We start from the raw sequence: 24,787 nt of genomic DNA on the forward strand, positions 1-24,787 counted from the left end.
ACTCGACGCCCTGCGGAAGGATACCTCTTTTTTTTATCCACCATCTGCTGAGCAACGGTTTTGAGGCGTGGCCGGGGTGCGTGCACCGCCCCTGCAGGCCAATCGTAGCGGGAGGCTGGCCACGAGCCCCGCCCGGCTGGCGAGGAGGAGCCAATGGGAGCGAGAGAGAGCGCGGCGGGGGCGGGCTGCCAGCCGGGGCAGGGGCGTGCGCGCGCGGTGAGGGGGTGTGCGCGTGGGGCCCGGCTGTGCGCAGTGGCTGGAGCCGAGGGAGCGCCGCGTTCGCGGGGCCCGCCGACGGGCGCCGTGTGGCCGCGGGGTGCGCCGGGGGGAACGCAGCGGGGGCCGGGGTCGGGGGGCGGGAAAAGGAAGGGGCAAGGCTCGAGGCCGCCCGGGCCGGCGGGAGGGGGTGTTGGTGAGGCGGAGCGGCGTCCGGAAGGAGCTTGGCCCGATCGGCTCTTTTCCCTGCCTCGCCTTCAGCTGCCGCCCCGCGCTCCTGCTCGTCGCAGGGAGGGAGGGAGGGAACAAAGAGGCGGCGGGGGACAGGCCGAGGAAGGCAGAGAGCGGCCGACCGGGGTGGAAGTCGCTGCGAACTGCACTGCAGCCGCTTCTGGTATTTCTTTTCACACACCCCCATCCCCCCAGACTGAGGCAATGATTAACAGGACCGTGGGCAAGGAGGCGTCCTGTGGGTGTCTGAGGGCTCGGCTGGAGCCGCCTGATGAGCAGTGGGGGAGGGAGGCGGGAGGCCGGGCAGGAGAGGAAGGCAGGCAGGCTGCTGCCGGCCGCCGTGGCCCTTGCGGGTCCCCGCGCGCGGAGCCGGGCGCGGGGCGAGCTGCGGGCAGGGGGGAGCGCGGCCTGCCAGCTGACCGCCGCCGCGCTCTCCTCTCTTCTCTTTTCTCCTCCTTCCGTCGACTTCCTCTCTGAAGGCCTCCCGATGAGTTAAAATGGTGCTGAGGCTCGAGGGGAGCTGGTCGCTGCTCGTGGGAAAGAAGTTCCTCAGCCTGTCGGAGGAAGACGACAGGCCCTGGGACGTCAGCCGCGTCTTGGAATGGCCCTGGAAGTCCGGCCGGATCCGAGCGGTTTCGCACACGGACATATCCAAACAGGACCTGAAGGTAACCGGCAACTTTGGAAGAGACCTAAACCGAGAGCGCTTACCCTGTGCCCTGGCAGCTCGGCGTGCCTGTGGGGGGGTGCGCACGCCGCTCTGCACACCCGCAGCTGGGGCAGGGAGCCCCTTCTTGGTTCAACGTGCCTGCTTACCATGCCTGAAAACCTGCACCCCCGGCCACAGTCCCCGCCGTGGGGCTCCTAATGCTGCCAGCTGCCTCAAACTAATGCTAAATCTGCACTTTTCCACTAGCTTTTTGAAAACTTGAGGTTTTTATTGCATCCATCGTGCATACGTTTTTATTTGTATGTATTTCCTGAACGGAATTTAAGGTCTTGTCACTTGTGAAGAGTTCCCCCCCCCGCCAGAGATGAAAGTGAAACACTCTGTGTTGTTGTGCTGGGTGACCTTTCTCAGTGTTTGGAGCAGCTGGTAGTGAACAAGTGCTTCATCTGGCTTGACAGATGTACCAGTTCGTGTCTGGTGGTGGAGGTGTTTGGGACTCTTCTGGCGTGGTGGCCACTTAATAATCATTACCAACATTCAGTTACTGCAAACTTCGTGTAGTTTGACTGTGCTTTGGGTGAAAGTCGAGTGGGAGTTGCAGTTGGACTGTGAAGCTCTTGAGAGGCTCTCTGGCACCTGTAATCCAGCCACCTCTGGGCAGTTACTGTGTGCTCTCTAAGGGCAGCCTGTGCACGGTCCTCTTGCTTGTTTCTACAAGGGACTTTGCTGGCAGGCTGTTCTGACAGCACCATCTTCCAACTGAAATGGTTTCCTTGCCTTTTGGTGGTGGTGTGGGGTTTTGTTGTTGTTCTGGGAGTCTGTTTGTTTGTTGTTTATTAATGGAACTTCATGACCTGTAATTAGCTGAAGAAGCATCTGCTCGTTGTGAAACAAAGAAACCGTAGGCGTTTCTAACTCCTTTTTGGAAGGGTAATTTCAGGGAGTGCAAACTTTGTTAGGCAGAGTTGTTAGAGGCCGAGCTTGTTGTGGAGGTGCGGTAGGGGTGGAGCCTTCTCCATCTTTGGTCAGCGGGGCTGTGTCCATGCCGTACTTGGAGCGAGGAGGAGGAGGATACTGCTGCTACAGAGAGCTCTTCTTAAGGGCCTTCTCTGGGACTTAAAAGGAGAAGCAGCAGATGCCGTTGGAGACTTCACTGTGAGCCTTGGAACTGGTTATGGTTCTGCCAGAAGCGATTGGCTTAATGCACTCTCCAGGAAGAGTGTTCAAGAAGTTGCCAAGTAGCCAGCACCTGCCTGCTGCTTTCCTCTGGCACCGTGGGGAAGACTTAGACCCAAACCACAAATGGACTGGGAGAGGGAAATGTCTCTAAATTAGTCTTTCAAACTTTGCTTTTTGTATAGCATCAGGAACAAGCTACAGAACAGAAGGACACTCAGCTGCCTTTGGAAGTGTTCTCTCAACTCTCCTGTTCTGCAGTGCTGATGCTACAGACAAAACAAGCCATTCTGGTTCTGGCACTTGGCTTGTTTGCTTATCTCTTTCCTTGTTTCCAGGAACTTCAAAATGACTAAATTCATCTCTGTACCCTCCTGCCTGTGGGAACATTCATGTGCTTTTACTTGCTTTTCCCCTCAGAGGGAGAAACTAAGCAAGAGGTTCTCTCAGGTGAAGCTTCTCTGCTGTTAGGCTGAATTGAGTAGGTATGGATGAGAGTGTTGCTTCATGGGAGGACTGAGGGGTGGAAATGAATAGATGTGTATGCTCTTTTTTTTCCTGAGAATTGTGCTTTACCAAGATACTCCACTTCCAAAGTTGTGTTTGATCTTTCCAAATCCTCTCCTAAGCAGCATGGAAAAGTCAGCAAAGCAGGGTGCTGCCATCCCCCAGAAACTGGTGAAGTCACCTGACTCTTCCCACGAGCTGATCACTCCTTTGTCGGAGTTTGTATGGATGCTTCAGAGTCCCAAACACCTGTTACAAGCAGGCAGCAAATGACCTTCTTCACATGATGTTATTGGAGCAGTTTTGCTGGCTTCCTGTCACCAAGTTAACCAAAGTTGTGTTCTTTGGGCCGATGCCTTGTGTATTGAGGTGCTCCAGAGGAGAGTGGCAAGCGTGTGGCAAATGCCTTTGCACTGCAGCGTGCGGCGCCCTGAGTGCTGGGGGCTGTGCTGCAGCTTTCCTTAGCTGTGAGCACTGGTGGCTGAGTTAACACATGGAACTGTCCTTGATCAGCAGGTGACTTTTTGAGACAAGAGCACTGCAGAATGGAGTAGGAATATTGATGATTGATGTGATGGTGATGATGACAAACCAGTTAGCAGTGACTGTCTCTTGTCATGAGCTAGGTCAGCCTGGGCTGCTTTAATGGTTGTATGCTTGACAGAAAGGCAATAATCACATTCACGTTATCAAGAACTTTGGGGGGTTTTATTTCCAAGGAAATGGGTGTTTATCCTTTGGCATGTTGTGTAAGTGGTGGTTAGTCACTCTTTCACTTCATTTCCTTTCTGTAGATCTGTGTGGAGTTTGATGATGAGCCATGGGAAAAGAGAAGATGGATAGAAGTCTACAACCATAGGATGAAAGCATTCCTGGTGGAGCAAAAGCTGGTACTGGCTGAAAGAAAATTTCCAGCCACTTCTATGTCTCCTGTCCAGTGGCCTGCAATGGCAAGTATATGCTAGGCCTAAATCACTTTGGCTCTGTAGCTGCATCTTGTAAGGACAGTGTTGGTACAAGTGTGGGTTTCTGAAGTACAGCTTCACCCCTGTGCTCTGTGTGTGATCTGAAGGGAGACTAAATATCTCTGTACAGCTGGAGCTAGGCAGAGCTTGTCAGCATTGGAAGCTGGTGTGTAGTGCCTGGGGACAGAGGCACAATATTATTTGTATGAATTTGCCTCCCTCCCAACCCACTCTTAGTAAATGCTAATTCCTTCCCCCTCTGGTTTCTTCCTGCTTGCAGGAAGTTGCAGTTGCAGCTAGAGAGAGAGGGTAAAGAACAGGTTTCTGAGGATGTAGCCAGCACTTGTTTCTTAAATTCCTGGTTTGCTTTGCCTTGGGTACTGTTGACTCTGCAGTGCTGCTTGATCTAAGACAGACCCTTCTGTGATGGCTGCCTGGCACAGGAGATAGGGGAAGTTCAGGCTGGAGGTGGGAAGAACGTTCTTCACAGAGAGTTGTTAGCCCTTGGAATGTGCTGCCCAGGGAGGTGGTGGAGTCCCCATCCCTGGAGGTGTTCAAGAGGGGAGTGGGTGTGGCACTTGGTGCCATGGTTTAGTAATCATGAGGTCTTAGGTGACAGGTTGGGCTTGATGATCTTTGAGGTCTTTTCCAACCTTATTGGTTCTATGATTGTATGATTTGGAATTTGTCTTTATAAGCACTGGAGTTGCACTGCACAAGGCAAAGAACCAAGGCTCCTGTAAGCACCATGCCTGGCTGGCTGGGTGAACAGGGTGCATTTTGTGCTCTCTGAGCTGTGCTTGAATACTTTGGATTCTGCTGCTGCTGAGGGCAGTGTTAAATGGAGCTGTAAACTTGCTGGGCCTCATTTACGCTGAAGCTGTGCTGTGTGTCTTGATGCTCTTCACCAGGTACAACACATGCAGTGCTGCATTTCAGCTGAGCTCTTCTCTTCAGCAAAGCTATTCTAAACAGATACTGGGCCAAATAGGATGGGAGAGGAACTGGAGAGCTGAATCCTCAGTTCCTGACCTGTGCATTAGTATCAGCAGTTCACTGGGTGGGTTTGCTGATGTGGTGTTCTGAAAGCCTGCAATTTAAACTCAGCTGTTGTCCTTTTCTGAGTCTCTGAACAATTCTTGCTGGATGCTTTGTTGTGCATTAATAATTCCTTCATGATGTGTTTGAAGAATCAGTTCATGCCTTGTGCATGTTGCAAAGCCCATTTATCAGAGGAGCCTCTTAGGCTAAAGTAAAGCACAGCACTGGATCTTGTCTTGGCAAAAAAAAGACTCTTCTTCCCTTATACCATCATCACACAGAGCAAAAAAGAAGGGGTCCAAAAAGAGGTGTGTGGATTAATCTGTTTGTCTTGAGCATGCATTTTTGATGCAAGACAGATGGGAGAGCACTGCAGAGCTCTTCTACTGCCCTGTCACTCCCAGAGACTCCTGCTTCTCTTCTGGTGATGCTGCCCCTTTGCCAGTGCTGCTCTAACTGAGGTGAAAACAGCAAAGAGGAAGGAAGTCTTTGCTTGATCAGTCCTTTGGAAACCCAAACACACACTGCCAGAAGGGGTGTGTTTTCTTCCTTCAAGTGGGGCACAGATGTACCTTTTACACAGGGAGGAGTTGTTCTTCCCACTTCTTGTTCCAGGCTCCTCATGCCCACCTCCTCAGAGCTCTTACTGTAGGGCTAGACATGGTTTAACCTTGAACATCCTAGGAAGAGTGCAGAGGCTTGTAGAGGAAGTTGTCAGTTCTTGGAGTGTTTGGGGTGCCCAGGCACAGCTCCCTCGTGGCACAGCAGTGCTGTAGCAGCTCTGAGGCACACCTCAGCTTAGGGCATTCTTCTCTTGGTTATCAGTGTTGGTGAGCTTTGAGCCATGCAGCAGGCCTCTGTTGCTCTGCTGGTTATTCCCCCAGTCTGCCATGAGGAGGGAGTTTCCTTAACATACCCACAATTAGAGCTCTTGGTAACTCTCCATGCTGAGATGAATGATTCATGGCAGCCACCTGAACTGGATTCCTGGCTCATTCTGCTAGAGAGGAGTTCCCAGTAGCAGCTCCTTTAGTAGGCCTCCATTAGAAGTGGTGTTAGAAACTTGCTTTGTTACAAGAGTTGCATGTGGAGAAGGAACTGCAAAACTGGAGCAATTTTTGTAATGCAAGTGAGGAACAGTGAGACCTTCTTGCTCTGACAGTGCTTTTCTCTCTTCCAGACCTACAAGTCCTTGGTGGACAAAGCTGGTCTGGGGTCGATGGTTTGTGCGCGCTACCTCGGGGAGGAGAGATGTGTGTTCATTTCTAAAGACCTTCTGACACCCATTCAGGTAACCTTGGGAGGAGAAACCTTATCTTGGGGTTTGAGATATGTCAAGCTAATGCATTGTAAATGCAGTCCTTTGATGCAGGTTTCTGTGGCTCTAACTCATAGATACCAGTTCTGAATGTAACAGTGCTGCTGATTTAACACCTTCTGACCGTGGCTATTGAAGAGCACTGGGTTAGGAAGTGTGCTAGGGCAGTTACTCAGCCCAGGTGACAGCTGTTAGGTCGATGGTGGGAATAATCTGGAATAGTTTCCCTTTGTTCTTGTGGCCACAACTGTCATTACTGTGTGAGGAGTTGCAGGCACGTCTGGAATAAGTCATGGGGTTTAAGTAGGACTTGATTGCTAATCCTAAACAAATGAATTGGGCAGGATGTAAATGAGGTGGTTGAATTATAGCCCCTATCCTGAGGAGAAGAAATTGGTAGTGAAAATGAGGCAGAGACAGGCTGGAACAACTGCCCTGCTCAGGCCGTTTGGAAACCAGGATCTACTGGTGCTAGAGAATCCAGGAAACGACTCAGAAGAGCTGTGAACAGTCTGGATGAAAGTGGTAAGGGATGTCCTGTGCTCCTAGTGGCATCAGCAGTGTTCTGCTTTGACTTGTTGGCAGTCAGCAGATAGACAAAGGCTCTGAGAAACTAACAAAAGAATCACTTAATGCTGAATTTGAGTTGTAGATTGCTGTCTTGCCTGGGTGGGCCCAGGAACAGAGTCGGGATGCTTTATGTAGAAGCCTTATCTCAGTGCTACAGTGTAGAAGAGCAATTTTCTAGCATCCTGAGTAGCAGTTTCTTGGCTGGTAGCTCTTCAGCCTTCTTTGTACAGATGGCAGAGCAGGACAGAGGGGAGAGCTCGCTTCAATTGGACTTGCAGATAGCTGATCCAGATTAGTGGTGAGGAAATGAGTGCAATAAATACAATATCCTGAGAGCTGAAGGAAGTCAGTGCTGAGCTTGTGGAACTTGCATGAGCTGCTGCTGACAGCAGCATTGTGGGACTTTGTTAATCGTTTTCCTTAGTAGCTACATTTTTGTTTCCTACCCAGGATGTGGACAATTCCAGGCTTCCTCTTAAAGATGATCAAAATGTTAATGAGGAAATTCAGGCTTTGGTTAAGAAGCACCTGGATGAAACCCGCTTGGTACAAGGTAGGTGCTGTGTGGTGGGAGCTCGGGCAGGACACGCTCACAGCCAAAGGGAGGTGGTAGCAGTGGTGGTGCTAATGACAGCAGTCTGGCTTAGGGAGAAGAGCTTTTGAAAATACTGCCTCCAGTTTCTTTTGCAGCAGTGAATGCTGTACAGAGCACTGCAGAGCTCTGAGTGCTGCCTTTGCAGCAGCCAGTACCTCATTTAGGTACAGATGGGTGGTCTGGCTCTCGTGACAGAGCCAGACTCCTAGCAAGCATCCCTGGCATCATTTGGAGCTGTTTCTTTCAAGTAACTTGGATTTTTCTGTTAATATATTTTTTCAGTCTGCCTCTTGTTTAATAACTCCCAAAGTTTTACAGAGAGACTAAGCTTCAGGCAAGCTAACATTCTTCCTTTTAGCTTTTCCAGCTTCAGGCTCTTAATTCCTGGGTTCATACAAGTGCCCTTGTAGCCATGTGCTTGCATGTGCAAGAGATGTCTTACCTTGTGGAGAGGTAAACAACTTCGAGTTGCCATTGCCAATGCTGGAAAGGAAGGGCAATGTCACAGCTAATCAGGGAGCCTTCATTCCCATGTCACTGCGATCTGGAGGTCAGTTTGACCTCTGCTCCATGGCTTAACCTCTGAAAAGCTTCACTGCCCTGTTTCAGGAAGGAGGCAGCAGTGTCATCTTGGTAACTGAGATTTCCATGCTCACTTTAAGTTACCTTTTCCCTTTTTCTTTAAGGAGGGAAAAATATCATTGGTTCAAAAATCAGGATCTATAGCCTGGATCCATCCACTCAGTGGTTCACAGCAGTTGTTGTCAATGGCAATCCAGCTACAAGAACTCTGGAAGTCAACTGTCAGGAGGTAAGGGTCAGTTGCTGTGGCTTTACAAATGGGGGTGGGAATGGGTGAGAGCTTGAGATTCTGTCCCCACCAGCCCTGCTGTTAGTTCTGTCCTGGCACTCATAAGCTCATCAAAACAGGGGCCAGTGTAGTGCAGAGGAATGTATTACCCAAAGGGTTTCCCTGTCTGGCTGCTAGAGCTGTGGAATCAGGAATGGTCTTCTGCACAAAGTGAAGGAGACCTGGAATCCTTATTGGAAGAGTGAGGCAAGCCTCTGATCCTGCTTGCTTTGCCTTCTCTGCTGCACAGACAGGGCTCTGAAGCAGCAGTTCCTGTGTGGGCTTACATTTAGAGACACTGTCACAACAATCTATTGCTAAATTCAGTTTGGCATTCAAAGAGCAGGGAAGCAAAGTGTCTGTACCACAGCATCTAAGATAACTGTGTCCCAATGGGAACTTTCACCTCTTGACATGACTCTGTGTGTGGTTTTGTTCCTTTCCAAGATTCCAGCTTTAAAAACTCTGGATCCAGAGTTAATTCACGTCGAAATCATATATGACAACAATGGGAAGTGTGGTAAGAGCTGTTACTCTTTGTCCTTCAAGCACTAAGGAGTGTACTTGTGGTGAATGGACTAACCCTGCTCACCTTCTCTTCCAGATAAGTCTAAGAGAATTGGGGGGGTGAAAAGGAAGTCACCTGAGAATGGTGGAAGCATTGATGCAAAACAGGCCAAGTGTTGTGAGGTAACTCCTTCCTGTGTTACATAGGAATGTTGCATAATGGCTGTGTTGCTTCTCAAAGAAAATGAAATGAGGATTGGGAGGAGAGTGGAACAATAACTATAATCCCTGGGAGGGTGTATTGTGTCCTTTCAAGCTTGTCTAGGCATGGGTGAAAACATCTTGCCTTGTGATAATGGGGGGAAGGTTACCGAGGCTTGGAGGTTGGTTTGGTAGGGAGTTGGTTTTGTTTAGCTGTGCTTTTTGCTCCCACCTTCTGCTTAGGAGTTAGCCTGCCTGGTCATGTCTTCTGTAGTGAGAGGAAATGCAAAGCACCTCTCAGGTTTATAACCTTGGCTTTGCACATTCTTTTGTTAACTGTTTGGTGTCTACACCCCAAGCCTTCAGCAGCACTCAGGTGCTTTGAGGGTCCAAGCTGCACAGCCAGAAGTTTGAAAGAATCCTGTCTCACTACATCAGAGACCTATGACTGCTCTCCTAGTGCTTCATGTCTGCATTTCTTTGTGAGTGACCCCCCCAGGTGTCACTGACATCTAAGAGAACTGCCTCAAAGGTCAGAGGACAGTCTGGGGAATGTAAGCATGGAAATGCAGATGAGAACTAATGGCTTTGCTAAAGAGCAGTACTTCAGACTTGCCCTAGCATTTTGCTCCAGTGTTCCAGGCTAGGAATTGCATTTGAGGCAGGAGTAGCCTCTGGAAGCTCTGGAGTGGTGGTGGGGTGGGAAGGTTGGATTTTGGTTTTCAGGCTTGGTGTTCTTGCCCTGTGTGCTGAGGCAGCTGTGTGGCTCTGGCTGAGTGCTGGGCACCAGTGTTGGCAGTCGTTACCAGCTGCTCAGGTGCAGCGTGGGGGAGGAGGTGCAGGGTAAGATTCCTCACTGCAAGAAGTTCTCTGGCTTGTAGTTAGTGCTGAGGAAGAGTGTCCCCCACCCAGTATGCTGCAGTCACATCCTGCCACTGCTGCTTCTGTAGCTCCTGCTTGAGCACCTTGAGTGCCTTTTTGGGTGCTCAGTTACTGTCTGCACGTTCAGCCGTTGAGCAGCCTGCTTGATACGTGCCAGGCTGCTCTTCATTCTGTATCCCAGTGTCCTGCAGTAGAGTTGCTGTGGTCTGAATTCATAGCTCTTTCCCTGCATCCTTGATCACCTCTGTCCTCTTGGAGAAACGTCTGACAACTGTATCCTCACAGTGGTTACAGTGAGAGCCCTTTCTGACCAGGGCAGCTGTGCTTCTCTGGTTTCCATGGCTGTGGAGCCACAAGCCAAAGCCATGTTTTGTTTAATTAGTCTCTGATTTCTGAGGAGGAGTTAATTCCAGTGGTGTTTTGAGAGCTTATCTTAATGCCTGCCAGCTGTGCTGTATCAAAGCAGAAAGGAAATCCTTTGGAGCTGATAGTAACAAGTCTGGCTGAGCACGTGGGAGTGGAGTATGGGTGTTAGAGCTGAGGAAGGAGCCCCACAGAAAACAGGGCTTAAAGACACTTGCTAATTGGCTAGGCCTCTTCTGTTCCTAAGAACAGTGGCAGACTTAGAAGGCTGCTGATTCACTCAGCACAGGATCTCACTAGTTAACACTCTGTGGAATCCCAGTACCAGGATTGTCCTTGCTCCAGGGAGGTGCACATCTGGAGCCTTGGTGACATTTGCAGACTAACACCACAGCTTTAGTTTGCTCTTGAGAGTCTCAGATGAGCTCTGAAAGCTTTCTGAATTCTCATTACTGCAATTATTTTGGCAAGGTCATTGCCCTGTCAGTTCTACAGAGCAGAGCTCTCTCCATCTTTCTTTCCACTTGGGCAGTACACCTTTCTCCCCCACTGCCCAAGTTTAACTGGGGAAAGTGAGTTAGCACAAGCAGTGTTTAACAGAACCTGTAAGGTTTAGAGGGACATGAAGGTCTGTGGTAGTTCTGAGCTGTACCTTTAAACATTTTCCACAGAGCAGGAAGTAGCAGAATGTGAATAAATCACTACTGGGTGTAAAAAGGAAAATGATGATTGTCCTGAACAATCCATTGGAGAGAAATGAAGGACCTAAACTGCTTGTACCGAAACAATCTCTCTCTCCTTGCTGCTTCTCTCTGGCAGATACTAACTTGCTTCTGCTTGACCTTGGCTGTGTTGTTTTGGCTAAGTCTCAACAGCTCTCTGCTCCTTTCTCTTGTCCCTTTAGTCTACAGGGGGGGCAAGGCAGGGCAGGGAGGGAGGAGCTAGTAGCTTCCCCTGGTCTTTGGCCAGAGGGGGCCTTGTGCTGTCTGTTAATTGTCAATACCTGCAAATGTTGTATCTTTTGTCCATATTCATTGCATTCCAGTGGAGTTTTGTTTGTAAATACAACTTCCATTGGCTGCCAGCTGAGCTGGTCTGGCAAATTTAATGTTAGGGGGGAATTGTCAACCCACCACAAGGTCTTTTCATGTTACAGGTAGAGCAAGGAACAGCTTTAACTGCAAAGAAAGGCATTGGTGTGGTGTTCTGTGTTGAGCTGAAGCCTGCAAAGCAGCATTTCTGTTACCCTGAGTGTTCCTAGCTGTTGAAATCTCTGTTACAGGTTCCTCCCAGTCAGGGGCATGTGCAGTCAGTACCAACTGTGTTGGGTGAAGCACTGCTAGGATGTACTCCTGCTAACAAAGACCAAAGGCACCAAGGCCTGCCCCTGCCAGCTAACTCACCGCCCAACCTTGGTGCAGAAACACCTCAAGGGTAAGGAAGCAGTCTGCACCTATGCAGATCTCTCTTCTTCTAAGAATACCTCCAACCAAACTCAGCTTACTTTACAGGTCTGTGGCAAATAATCTGCTGTAATATTAGCTGAGAAAAGTGGTTGACTTAATTGCCCTGGATACATAATTCACTTGCTTATGCCTTACATGTACATAGCTGCCCTGCACTGTCAGAGGCCAGGGGCAGTGCTTCACTGTACCCATCTGTAAGCTGCTGGGCTGCACCTAGGTGTGGTGCCTGCTTTGTGCCAAACCTGCCCTGCCCCAAGGAAAACCCATCCAGGCTGGTGTCCTGGCTGCTGCCTTCTTGTGGATCAGCTACAGGTCTTCAGTTATCTTTCTGATGAACACTCTTGACTTCAAACATCTGTGTTCCTCCTGATTCTGTCACAAACATGAGCATCATGCTGGAAGCATGTGACAGGGAAACACATTGTGTGTGTTAGCTAGAACAGAAGTGGTGCAGGAGATTTGATGCCTGGTTTTGCAGATGTATCTCACCAGATACATGTGGGGGGCAAAAATGACCTGTTTTTAATTGGAGCTCTTTGTGTGGGAGCAGTTTCACTGTCTGCAGTACAGACCTTAAGCCAGCCAGAAGTCCTTGAGGCAGACCTGCAAGCGATGAGCTGTTGATTGTCCAGCCCTTGCCTGGAGGCAGGCAGGAACTGCTCACCTGTGAGAGAAGGCAGCAGGGCAGCTGCAGTAGCTGAGTTTGTTTGTGCAGCTTTAGCGTTCTTGCCCAACTCTAAAAACCAAACCCCACACAGAACCACCCCAGAAAACTAAACCACCTCCCCTCAAAACTCCACCACTGAAAATGTTGAGCATCAGTACTCAAAGGGCAGGATTCAACTCCTTGTTCCAAGCCTCAGATGCTCCCGGCTTGGGCAGCCCAGGCCCTGCTTTGTTGGACTCCTTTGCCTGATTAGTGCCTCTCCTGTGTTCCAGCACGTGCAGACGAAGCTTACCAGAGACTCATCCTTCCTGCCTTAGTGCTGGAGTGAAACCATTGAAGGAAAACCTGACTGCCTTTCCCAAGGTGGGGTTTGTGTCTAAAGAACAAAACCTTAGCAATCCAAACGCTAAATATACCTCTCTGACAGCCTCAAGGTCTTCATCTTTGGCTGATTTGGCCAATGAGAAGGGAACCAGCCTGAAAACCACGAAGGAGCCTCTCCTGAAGCCTGCCATAAACTTTTCAAAAGAATGTGTTTCTGTAAAGCAGTTGCAGCACCTAAACCCCTCCCCAGCCGTGCCCAGGGGCGGCAGCGCCGCGGAGCTGCAGCGGACTCTGGACTGTCGACCCTCGACCTCCGATGCTCATCTGCTCCCTTTGGCTGACTCTGGAGTGAAATCACAAAGCAGCTGCCACAGCCAGAACAGCCACAGAGCAAACAAGACAGATGAACTCACAGACGTGGAGTTCTTCATTAGAAGGCATTCAAATGAGATTCTTTGTGACAGAAATGAAAGCGAAAGCTTTTGGACTGGGAGTGCCAAGGCCCAGGATAACAGTAAGTGTTCCTCAGGCTTCCTGCAGGTCCCTGTCGCTGTGTGACTGCAGGCAAGTGGGTCCTTTGTAATGTATGCAGGATTAGCAGTATCAGTCCCCAGTGTGTCTTGCATTTGAGTCCTTTGTGGGCTCTTGCACAGAGGTGGGGAAATAAACTTGCAGAATGTCCTTTCGCACCAGGGGAGGTTTAGATTCGAGGTGAGGAGAAAGTTCTTCACCAAGCAAGTTGTTCATCATTGGAATGGGCTGCCCAGGGAGGTGGTGGAGTCACCATCCCTGGTGGTGTTCAAGAGGAGATTGGATGTGGCACTTGGTGCCATGGTCTAGTCATGGGGTCTGTGTTGATAGGTTGGACTCGATGATCCTCGAGGTCTCTTCCAACCTTAGTTACACTGTGAGACTGTGACTCAGTCATTTCTGGAACGCATGCCAGAAGGGAAGAGCACAGCCAGTTACAATTGCAAGTTGCTGGTTGGGATGCAAATGCTGAGGGCACGATGAGGCAGTCCTTCCAACAATTATTTTTATCAGTGCTCTTAAATCCTGTAAGCTAGTGAGATGTTGATAACAAAGCATTTTTCCAGAGGAGCCATCATTAGATGAATGTTCTGAAAACAAACAAAATGCCCCAACCAGCAAAAAAGAAACCCCAAGCCCAATCCACCTCATTTCTGGGGCCTTGTTTTTGGGGGGGTTGGATGTTGAGTTTTTCTATGGTGAGTTCTTCAAGCTCTCCCCATGGGATGGAATGGGAAAGGCTGTAGTTGTTTGAGGAGCTGGGGTCCTGATTTCATGTGCTGTGCACCAGGCATTGCAGTTGATCTCTCAGAGCTGGGAATCTCCCCACACCCCCACATCATCTTGCTTTCCAATCTCGTGTTGCTTGTCTTGGTTTCCCATCTGCTCTCCCATCATTATCATGGGTACACAGCCAGCCAAGCAGCCAGTGTTGTGCCCTGCTGGGGCTCACCCACAGTCTGGGAGAAGGGTGTTTGACATCTGCTACAGTGAAGTGCTAAAACGTGGTTTGCATCGTGAAGGCCGAGAAGGACTGAGAAATGGCCAGGCTGCACTTCTGTCTTGTGACTTGTGGAGCCTGGGCTGCTTGGTGCTCAGGTACTGTAGCCCTGAGGGCTGAAGAGCTCTTGTTAGAACCAGATGCTCTTTCAGAATGATCTGTGGAGGGGAGAAAGGAGCTGTTAAGCTTGGCTCCAAAGAGGAGGACTCCAGTGCAGCTATAGCGTAAGAGCTGCTGCTGACCTGCCGCGTCCGCTGGAGCAGAGCTCGGTGCGGGGTGCGAGTGCCGGAGAGCTGCCGTGCCCGTGTCACTGAAGCAGCTTTGCTGGCACTCTGGGAAGCTGAAGCCTGTCTCGTTTGCCTGCTCTTCCCTGCAGTCCTGGTTCGCAAGTCGGTTCTGGCCGACGCCTGCAAGGTGAAGAAGCTGCAGCAGAGCGGAGAGGCCTTCGTGCAGGACGGCTCCTGCAACAACATCGCCCCGCACCTGCACAAGTGCCGCGAGTGCCGCCTGGACAGCTACCGCAAGAACAAGGAGCAGCGGGACTCCACCGTCTTCTGTCGCTTCTTCCACTTCAGGAGGTAAGAGAGCTGTGGCTCCCCAAGGCTTTGGCCTTCTGTGGAGCTGTGTATCGTGCCCTGTGCCCGAGGCAGACCTCGGACCTCTTCAGCTCTTCTGCTGTTTGCTTCTAGTGTGGATTTCATTTGGCAGGACAGAAGAACGCCGCTCCTTAGGTCTCTGCCTCAGAAATCACAGTGGCACGGTGCATGAGAGGTTGGAGGGGGCCTCGAGAGGTCATCCACTCCAAATCCCCTGCCAAAGCAGGAGCACTTAGGGTAGTCAGCACAGAAATGCATCTGGGTGGGTTTTAAATGTGTCCAGAGGAGGAGACTCCACAACTCCCCTGGGCAGCCTGCTCCAGGCCTCCCCAGCCCTCACACCAAAGAGGTTTCTCCTTGTGTTGGGGTGAGATCTTCTGTTCAAGCTTGTATCTGTTGCTTCCTGTCTTGTTAGCACACACCACCAAAAAGAGATTGCAGGGCCTTGGTGTGTAGCTGCTGCTCAGGCTGGCACACCTGTCTCATGAAAGGTTGGCTGTGTTATTTTTAGCCCTTAGAAGTGTTTAACTTCCTGATTTGAGGAGAAAGTATTCTGGCAGAGCTGAGCTCTTTATTTTGCTACTGTGGGCTGAGTGCCAGTGGGATAACATTTAGTTTGAGTGGTACAGGTCAGCAGTAGTGGAGGTAAGTGAGAGGCTGGATTCCACGTCTCCCAAAGGTGAGCAGTTGGACACATGGAATGTTAGACACAAGCACTGCTGCAGAAGAGCTGCAGTAAGTGGCCAGTGGCTCTTGGATGGCCCTGTGGAATAGCAGTGGGTAAGTCATTGTGTGGCTCAGTTCTTTGTTCCACTTCATACTCAAGAGTGTGTGCTGCTGCCTGAAGCTGTCAGAGAAACCTTTAATCAGTACCTGCTCTGGGGCTCAGGAGCACAGATGTGCAGGCTCAGGAAGGCACTCAGCAAGCTGAGTTCTGAATGCTGGCTGGCTTTCCAAACCTGATCTGCAGCTTCAGATCCTTCACTCTGCACCCCCCAGAGCCTGAATCTTGGGTGGAACACTCTTTCAGTGAGAAAACATTTAGTTAAGGCTGTGAGGAACCCTTTCACAGAGGGTGTAAAACCCAGCAGGGTGGGTGCTGTCAGACTGTGCTGGCTGGTTATAACATAGCCTTTTGTTTGCAAGTTGTGTACATTGTTCTCATGCACTGTTTGATCTCACATCCAGATGTTGTTCATGCTGCTTTTGACTTCCCCCTGCACCCATTGCAGCTGTGAGGCATGGACTCTGTTACTAAAGAAGCCCCAAAATGCTGCTTGTCTCAAGGAGATGGGAATTTTGCTGCTTCTCATTTTTCCTTTTGATTTTCAGAGGAGTGACTTTCTTATCATAGAATAGCAGAGCTGTTGGGGTTGGAAAAGCCCTCTGAGACCATAGAGTTCAACCACAAACCACATCCTCAAGTGCCATGGCCACAGGTTTCCAAAACACCTGCAGGGATGGGGACTCCCCCACCTCCCTGAGCAGCTTGTTCCAATCCCTGACCATTCTTGCAGCAAAGACATTTATCCTCCTCTCCAACCTAACCTCCCCTGGCACAATTTCAGGCCACTTCCTCTTCTTCCAGCACCTGAGACTAGAGAGCAGAGCCCAACCCCCACCTGTAGCTGTAGAGAGCAGGGAGGTCTCCTTCGGCCTCCTCTGCTCCACACCAAACCCCCCCACCTGCTCCTCCCCAGCCCTCTTCTCCAGACCCTTCCCCAGCTCTGTTGCCCTTCTCTGGCCCTGCTCCAGCTCCTCAATGTCCATCTGGGAGTGAGGGCCCCAAAACTGAGCCAATCAAGCTCTCCTCCCCCGTGCTGAGGGGCACAATCCCTGCCCAGCTCCTGCTGCCCACAGCACTGCTGCTCCAGGCCAGGCTGCTGGTGGCCTTCATGCTCACCTGAGCACAGCTTGGCTCGTGTTCAGCTGCTGGCACCCAGCACCCCCAGGTACTTTTCTGCTGGGCAGTTTTCCAGCCCCTCAGAAAACTGAACAGAAAGGTTACAAAAAATGAGGGGGGAAAACCCAACAAACTCCTGCACTCCTTCACTGGGATCTAGAGGTTTGTTCTTCTACCACAGCACCATCCCCTTGCATGTTTGGTAGCTAGAGGCAAAACCAGCTGTGATACTGCTCTGTTCTTTAACCTCAGATTTTACTGTACTCATATGAGGATAATCTGACCTGGAAATAGTCAGAAACTTGAGACCAAAATAACAACAGGCTGTGCTGCTTCCTGGTGGGCTGCAGTGCAGCTCAGGACACCTGAGTCACAGTATCTCAGTATCACCAAGGTTGGAAGATACCTCGAGGATCATCAGGTCCAACCTGTCACCACAGACCTCATGACTAGACCATGGCACCAAGTGCCACATCCAATCCCCTCTTGAACACCTCCAGGGATGGGGACTCCACCACCTCCCTGGGCAGCACATCCCAATGGGCAATCACTCTCTCGGTGAAGAACTTTCTCCTCACCTCCAGCCTAAACCTCCCCTGGCACAGCTTGAGACTGTGTCCTCTTGTTCTGGTGCTGGCTGCCTGGGAGAAGAGACCAACCCCCACCTGGCTACAACCTCCCTTCAGGGAGTTGTAGAGGGCAATGAGGTCTTCCCTGAGCCTCCTCTTCTCCAGGCTAAGCAACCCCAGCTCCCTCAGCCTCTCCTCACAGGGCTGTGCTCCAGACCCCTCCCCAGCTTTGTTGCCCTTCTCTGGACACCTTCCAGCAGCTCAACCTCTTTCCTAACCTGAGGGGCCCAGAACTGGCCACAGGACTCAAGGTGTGGCCTAACCAGTGCTGAGCACAGGGCACAATGACTTCCCTGCTCCTGCTGGCCACACTGTTCCTGATGCAGGCCAGGATGCCATTGGCCTTCTGGGCACACTGCTGGCTCGTGTTCAGGCAGCTGTCAATCAGCACCCCCAGGTCCCTCTCTGTTTGGCAGCTCTCAGCCACTCTGACCCCACCCTGTAGCTCTGCATGGGGTTGCTGTGGCCAAAGTGCAGCCCCTGGCACTTGGACTTGTTGAATGCCCTCCTGTTGGCCTCTGCCCATCTGTCCAGTTGGTTGAGGTCCCTCAGCAGAGCCCTTCAGCCCTCTAACTGACCAACATCTGCTCCCAGCTTGCTGTCATCTGCACATTTGCTGATGACTGACTCAATCCCCTCCTCCAGATCATCAATGAAGATGTTAAAGAGGATGAGGCCCAGCATTGATCCCTGGGGGACACCACTGGTGCCTGGCTGCCAGCTGGCTGTGGCACCATTCACCACCACTCTCTGGGCTCAGCCTCCAGCCAGTTCCTAACCCAGCTCAGAGAGCTGCTGTCCAAGCCAGGGGCTGACAGCTTGGTCAGGAGTTTGCTGTGGGGGACAGTGTCAAAGGCCTTGCTGAGGTCCATGCAGACAACATCCACAGCCTGCCCCACATCCCCCAGGCAGTCACCTGGGCATGGAAGGAGATCAGGTTGGTCAGGCAGGACCTGCCCCTCCTGAATCCATGTTGGCAGGACCTGAGCCCTTGCTGAAGCTGATGGGCCTGCCCTTTTCTGTTGACTAGGAACTCTGCAGTGCCCACAGATGGCATTGACCTGGTGATGCCAGTTGCCAGCACATGTTCTTAGCACAGCTGACTCTGAAGTGAGCACACTGTCATCAGAGGTCTCCTTCCCCCCACAGCATTTGGAACAAAGGTTTCTGAAGCCAGGAGCAGCACTCTGGATGTTTTGTGCAGTCAGATGCAAACAGTACAGGATTTATTCTTCCCCCCTACTTGGAATCACTCCAGAAGGGCTTACTGGAGTTTAGCTCAGTTCTTTGGCTTTGGCAGCTCCTTACAAATGACTTAACAGGATGTGTTCTGTGTTCCAGGTGGTGGTGCATGTAGTGCTAGGTGAAATTCTTACTGCTGCCTTCTCTAGATGTGATCCCCAGTGCCAGTGCACCTTGAGCATTGTTCGTGCCGCTTGGTTGTGTGTGAATGCAAAAGGACAGAGCCTTTAGTCAGGAAAGCTACCTTAGTGCAAACAAAGCTGCACCCAAGCAGTACATTAAGCATGCTTGGTGCCAGTGGCCAGTGTGCTTCTGACAGCTGGAGGGAGCAGTGAGTTCACCCCCTGGCACGCCGCACACGCTCGGGCCTTGCCTCCTCGCAGTGCGTGCGGGGTGGTGCAGTGTTTCACATGCTGAGCTCTCTGCTTTCCCCCTCTCCCACAGGCTGCAGTTCAACAAGCATGGGATACTGCGTGAGGAGGGCTTCCTGACTCCCAACAAGTACGACCCTGAGGCCATCAGTTTGTGGCTGCCTCTATCAAAGAATGTAGTGGGGCTGGATCTGGACACGGCGAAGTACATCCTGGCCAACATTGGAGACCACTTCTGCCAGCTGGTGATATCTGAAAAGGAAGTGATGTCCACCATTGAGCCCCACAGTAAGAGCCGTTGCTTGCTTCATGGCAAGCTTTGTCCCCTCCCCTGTGTGTGAGTGCACTGCATGCATTTGGAAATGCCACCCAAGGTTCAGTGCCTCTTCCTGGGAGAGGTGTGAGCTACTGTCAGCAGCTCTGCTCCCTGCAGGGAGAAAAGGAAGAGTCATTCCACCCTTCTTTGTCAGCAGACTTCTCTCTCACGTTGCTTTTCCTGTTGCAGAGAGTATGATTCTGTTCTGGAAGTAGGTGTGAAGCCCATAAATTACAGGGAAGGCAGCTGACAGCAGCCTCTTAGTATGCAAATGAAACAAGCTTTCCTTTGCACTGCACACACTCTTAGCTCACTTGGATTCTTACCCAGGGGACCTAATGCTGCAGTAAAGCAACCCTTGTCCTCCACCTGTCACTGCCCAGCAGGCCTGTTCAGGGGCTTCTTGTACAGCCCTGCCAGCAGCAGACCCACAGCCTCGAGGGCAGGGGGATGGCCACATCAGAGCCTTTCTGTACAGACAGCAGCAGAGGGAAGGCTGTGGCTGTGGTGTTGCATAATGACTTGTCAGAGCAGAATGATTTGAAACCATGTTTGGCTTTTGGATTACAGCTGCATGACCAAGATGCATCTAGAGTTTAGAAAGACTCTGCCCAGTGCCTTCTGTGTTTGGGTAGTGTTGACAGACATTGTGCAACATCATATCATCTCACCAGGCACTGCCAGCTTATGGAGAGAGGAAAACACAGGGCTTGAAATGGTCTTCCAGAGGGGGAGGAAGACTGGAATGCTTAAGCACTTGTAGAAGGATGAAATTGGGAGTGGAATTCATGAAACAAAGGGGATGCATACAGTAGAGTATGGACCTGTTAGCAAACCCACCAGAAACATCCCCTGCTGCAAAACAGAGGCAGGTGTGAGTGCTGGAGATGGCTTGGGATGAGTAAAGTGGCCTGAACCTCTCTTTGTTGTTTATTGCCCTGGCTGGTGAGAATAAGGCAGAACTCAGCTCATTCAGAGGGAGGATATTTGTAATGCCCTGGCTAGGAGAGAAGCTCTTCACAGTCTAGATGCTGTCTGTGAGGACAGCTCAGTGACAGAGAGCTCCCTGGGCTGGCACAGGGAAAAGGCAGATGCTTCTGCCACTGTGCTTTGAAGCTAGGGTAGGCTTCCCTTGGCAGAGGCCAGTTGCAGTGATAGATTTTGTTCAAATCCTATTTTTAGCAGGTCATTCATGTTTGAGGAGGGGTTTGCACTCCACAGCATGTCTCAGGGTTAGCCCTGCTCTTCTTTTACCTGGGAGTTACCAGACAGGTAAAGCCAGAAGACACAGAGGTGTGAGGGAGAACATTTTGGAGAACTTCCTTAAAGGCTTAGTGAAAAAGCACAAGTGAAATAATCTGTGTAGTAAAAGACTGAGTGTTGAAAGAAGAGCTTGTGAGGTCACACTGCCCCTGGGCACTGAGTGCCAAAAGGAGACCTGCAAAAAGAGGAGGCAGAATCAAGCAGCAGAGAGGGACCAAAAGAATAGGAGGAGTGGAAGAGGACTGTGTTCAGGAAACTGAAAATGAGCTGACATGCAAAAGAGAACAGAACCCCCTGCATCCTCTTGGGGAAATGGGGGGATTAGCCCAGGAAATGGGAAAAGGCCTGCTTTTAGAAGGCAAAGGAGACTGGAGCTGGTGGAGTTTACATCTCTCTCTCCTAGAAGCATTAAAAACAAGCAGTCAAACCATTTTTACCTCCTCCTCAAACTGTGCCAAGCTGCTCTGGTTTTGCTCCACAGGTGGCTAGTGGGCATTCTGCAGAGGAAGAGCAACAGATGGCCTGGATTCCTGGGGTGGGTTCTGAGCATGCCTTAGGGCATGGACTGCTCACAGCAGAAGAAAGGTTGTGGGCAGGAAGGTTACAGGCCTGGGAGGAGGCAGATGTGTGCTTCTGGTCCATAAATGAAGGTCAGGCTGGAAGAATCTGTATGTAATGCAGCCCTGGAAAGGCTTCTACAGTGACCTGAGGGAGTGACTTGGGCTGCAGCCAGGTGGGATCTGATGGGTACACCAGCCAGCTGATCAGCAGCTCGCCTGCTCAGAGCAGCTCGCCGTTCCCGGGAGGCCGGATGCGCACCTCTGTGCGTGCAGAAAAGGTGCTCGGAGCAAGAGCTGCCTGCCCACCCTGCAGGAGGCTAAGGACAAGCTGCTTGGGGCAAGCTAGACACAAGGCTTAGCTCACCAGTGGGAACTCACTACTTTATTTTCTGGGGTAGCTATGGAATTGGCAGTTGGGAGACTGTCAGCAGTGTGCCTGTGAACTTGGGCAGGCACAGCAGGAGCAAGAGCTGGGACTGCACCGGAGGAGGCAAAACGGTCCCTAGGGCTTAGACTCTCTTCTGGCCTTGCCTTCCTGAATCTGTGAGCAAAGGCTTTGCTTTGGAGCTCCCACACGAACCTGAGCTGCTGCTTGTGTCCCTGAGGGTTGGCTGTAGCTCTGTTCAGCATGCTTGAGCTCACCCTGCCTGCTGTGTCCGTGCCCACAGGGCAGGTGGCCTGGAAGCGGGCGGTCCGCGGCGTGCGGGAGATGTGCGACGTGTGCGACACCACAATCTTCAACCTGCACTGGGTCTGCTCCAAGTGTGGCTTTGGGGTCTGTGTGGATTGCTACAGGATGAAGAAAAAGAGCCTGCATGAAGGTGAGAATGGGTGCTGGTGCTTGACACAGAGAGGGGAGATAGAGCTGTGAAGTCAGTAACAAGCCCAACGGGGCAGTGAGGCTCCCCAGCCAAGAGCCTGTTGCAGGCTGCAGTGCCAGTGAGATGGGGAGCTTGGCTCAGGGGCTGAAGGGGGCACTGATGCAACAATGGGATGGTTTTGTCTTACAGATGACGACTCAGATACTTTCTCCTGGTTTAAATGTGTGAAGGGGCAGGCACATGAGCCAGAGAACCTAATGCCCACCCAGATAATCCCTGGAAAAGGTATGTGGTGCCCCCAGCAGAGCAGAGTCTCCCCAGCAGCACACCTGCCACACCAGCTCGGGAGTGTGGAAAACAAGAGGAAGCAATAGTCACCCCCTGGAACTTGCAGAAGGCAATAAACATACACAGGCTATATTTACATATGAGCAGCCTCAGAAATACTCCCTTATGCAAAGCCCCCAACCCCAAAGGAGGCTGCATGGAGCTTGCCTGCTTCTCCCTGTCCCCCCTGCCTTCTTCCTCTCTGGTGTCTCACACAGCAGTCAAAACAAAGATTATTCCTTCAAGACCTAGCTTAGGGAGAGAGGCAAGTTGCAAGCAGGCAGAAGCAACAGGGACAGGAACAGAAAGAACTATCTGTAGTACAAGATGTAAGATGTTGAACAAACCATTGGGATGGTGTAAGCTTAGCTTGCACCTGTGCAATCCCTCAAGTTGCTTACTCTTTAGACTTGAACTCTCTGGGAAATCCCTGCTGTTACTTACAGTCAGGGCTTAGGCACTGGCTTTAACAGTATGGGATATCTGTTTGGGGTGACAAAAGGCAGCAGGCTTGCAGTGTCTTATGCTGTAGATGCTGTATTAAGTGAGGAGGTTTGGGGTTTTTTCTAGGAATAAAGCTAGTAAAAGCTCAGTGTTTCTTGGCCAAAGAGTGGGGCAGCTGTGTAGTTAGTGCTGGTGAACTGCCTTGGACCTTTACAGGGAAGTAACATAACTTCAGGTCCAAGTGCTGGGTGCTGCACTTTGGCCACAATAACCCCAGGCAGTGCTACAGGCTGGGGTCAGAGTGGCTGAGAGCAGCCAGGCAGAGAGGGACCTGGGGGTAGTGGGTGACAGCAGCTGAACATGAGCCAGCAGAGTGCCCAGGTGGCCAAGAAGGCCAAGGGCATCCTGGCCTGCATCAGGAACAGTGTGGCCAGCAGGAGCAGGGAGGTCATTCTGCCCTGGACTCAGCACTGGTTAGGCCACACCTTGAGTCTTGTGTCCCGTTCTGGACTCTTCAGTCTAGGAAAGATGTTGAGATGCTGGAAGGTGTCCAGAGAAGGGCAACAAAGCTGGGGAGGGGTCTGGAGCACAGCCCTGTGAGGAGAGGCTGAGGGAGCTGGGGTTGCTTAGCCTGGAGAAGAGGAGGCTCAGGGGAGACCTTCTTGCTCTCACCAACTCCCTGAAGGGAGGTTGTAGACAGGTGGGGGTTGGTCTCTTCTCCCAGGCAGCCAGCACCAGAACAAGAGGACACAGTCTCAAGCTGTGCCAGGGGAGGTTTAGGCTGGAGGTGAGGAGAAAGTTCTTCCCACAGAGAGTTGTTAGCCATTGGGATGTGCTGCCCAGGGAGGTGGTGGAGTCACCATCCCTGGAAGTGTCAGGAGGTCTTGGGTGAGAGGTTGTACTTGATGATCTTTGAGGTCTCTTCCAACCTTATTGATTGTATGACTCTTCAGTGATGGGCTGAGTCTTGTGCCATTGCTTGCCTGCACAGCATGGCCAGGTTGGCAGTTACTGATGCTGGCTCCTCTGATCACCTGTGAGCTCACTGGTGACTCTCTTCCTTCAGCTCTCTACGACGTTGGTGACATTGTTCACTCGGTGAGAACCAAGTGGGGAATCAAGGCCAACTGTCCCTGTGCAAGCAAGCAGTTCAAGGCACTGTCCAAGCCAGCTCTGAAGGATGATTCCAAGCAGGTATTGCTGCTCTCTCACTGTCTGAGTGCCTCACTCTGCTGCCTGTGTTTCAAACCAGTGGTAATGGCCTTTGTGGGTCTGCCAATGCTGACCACTGCTGACAAGCCACCAGCTAGGCTTTTGTCCAGAGTCTCTGCTCAGCAGTCACCTGCTAAGGTCACTTATTTTGGGGGGAAAAAATGTGATTGTGTCCCTTTGACACATGGATGCCTCAGTAATGGCTTACCCTTGAAAAATTATGGGATTGAGAATACCCTTGAGAGAAGACTCTTAAGGACAGACTAATGGGAATGGTTGCAGAGTGTGGGCTGTCCCTGCAGGGTCCTGGAGATGTAATTCTTGCAGCATCTAAAAGAACCAGTAGGGCAGAAGAGCAGTAGGAGTCACAAAAGAACCAAACATGAAGAATTGAGAGTGCTGGAAGCACTGATTTGAGAGTCCTGGGACAAAGCTTGCTGCTCATTGTACCCAAAAGCAAACAGCCAGCCCCTAGCATGCTTGTCTAGAGATGGATGTAGTAGGGGTTTGCTTTTGGAAATAGAGCATAAATTAATGGCTTGTTCTTGCACAGACCTGCAGTTGCATCAGGTGATCTGTTGTGTGCTCAGCTGTAAACCTCTTCTGAGAACAGATTTAAGTGTGAGGAGCAGGCTGAGCTTGATGATGCTGTTGGTAATCAACAGAAGAGATGAAAAACACAGTGAAGTGTGAGCAGTGAAGGTGGTCACATGAGGCAGCCTGCAGCTGACCTGCCTTCAGTCTCCTGTCTGTGGAGATTTCCTTTGGCCCTGGACAAAGAGCTGCATTTTGTGCCACCCTCTCCTTAAAATCAGGCACTGTGCTGGCTGGGTGAGGAGAAGCTCATGAAGTCTGGAACACTTTACATTCTGTCATGTTTGGAGTCCTTACCAAGCATCAGCAGTCAGAGGGAGATGAAGTAAGGAAACTGCAGTAGGCAGACACAGGTGCAGAATCATTTCCCTACTGGAAAGCATTAGAGCAGAGGGAAGAAATGTAGGCTGTTAGGGAGCTGGTGGCACT

The 24,787-nt window shown here is 51.1% G+C and overlaps 1 protein-coding gene across 3 annotated transcripts in view; it reads left to right on the forward strand.

The window, feature by feature from the left end:
* Nucleotides 1-211: 211 nt before the first annotated feature.
* Nucleotides 212-24,787, forward strand: part of KDM3A (lysine demethylase 3A) — a 33,095-nt gene continuing 8,519 nt past the window's right edge. Inside the window, exons 1-15 of one of the 3 annotated variants that reach the window (XM_068167692.1) lie at nucleotides 212-316; nucleotides 927-1,115; nucleotides 3,595-3,750; nucleotides 5,987-6,097; nucleotides 7,145-7,247; nucleotides 7,976-8,100; nucleotides 8,587-8,659; nucleotides 8,744-8,829; nucleotides 11,375-11,526; nucleotides 12,498-13,063; nucleotides 14,457-14,658; nucleotides 18,895-19,109; nucleotides 21,629-21,781; nucleotides 21,971-22,066; nucleotides 23,619-23,746. In XM_068167692.1, coding sequence (XP_068023793.1) covers nucleotides 945-1,115; nucleotides 3,595-3,750; nucleotides 5,987-6,097; nucleotides 7,145-7,247; nucleotides 7,976-8,100; nucleotides 8,587-8,659; nucleotides 8,744-8,829; nucleotides 11,375-11,526; nucleotides 12,498-13,063; nucleotides 14,457-14,658; nucleotides 18,895-19,109; nucleotides 21,629-21,781; nucleotides 21,971-22,066; nucleotides 23,619-23,746 — 2,337 coding nt within the window. In that variant the 5' untranslated portion in view covers nucleotides 212-316; nucleotides 927-944. Of the gene's footprint in view, nucleotides 317-504; nucleotides 611-926; nucleotides 1,116-3,594; nucleotides 3,751-5,986; nucleotides 6,098-7,144; nucleotides 7,248-7,975; nucleotides 8,101-8,586; nucleotides 8,660-8,743; nucleotides 8,830-11,374; nucleotides 11,527-12,497; nucleotides 13,064-14,456; nucleotides 14,659-18,894; nucleotides 19,110-21,628; nucleotides 21,782-21,970; nucleotides 22,067-23,618; nucleotides 23,747-24,787 lie in introns of those variants that run through there. The other 2 variants (XM_068167691.1, XM_068167694.1) reach the window with 2 other exon arrangements.

Source organism: Melanerpes formicivorus, unplaced genomic scaffold (genome assembly GCF_026170545.1).
Source record: "Melanerpes formicivorus ecotype bairdi unplaced genomic scaffold, bMelFor1.0.p_v2 SCAF_121, whole genome shotgun sequence".
In the NCBI taxonomy this organism is placed as follows: domain Eukaryota; kingdom Metazoa; phylum Chordata; class Aves; order Piciformes; family Picidae; genus Melanerpes; species Melanerpes formicivorus.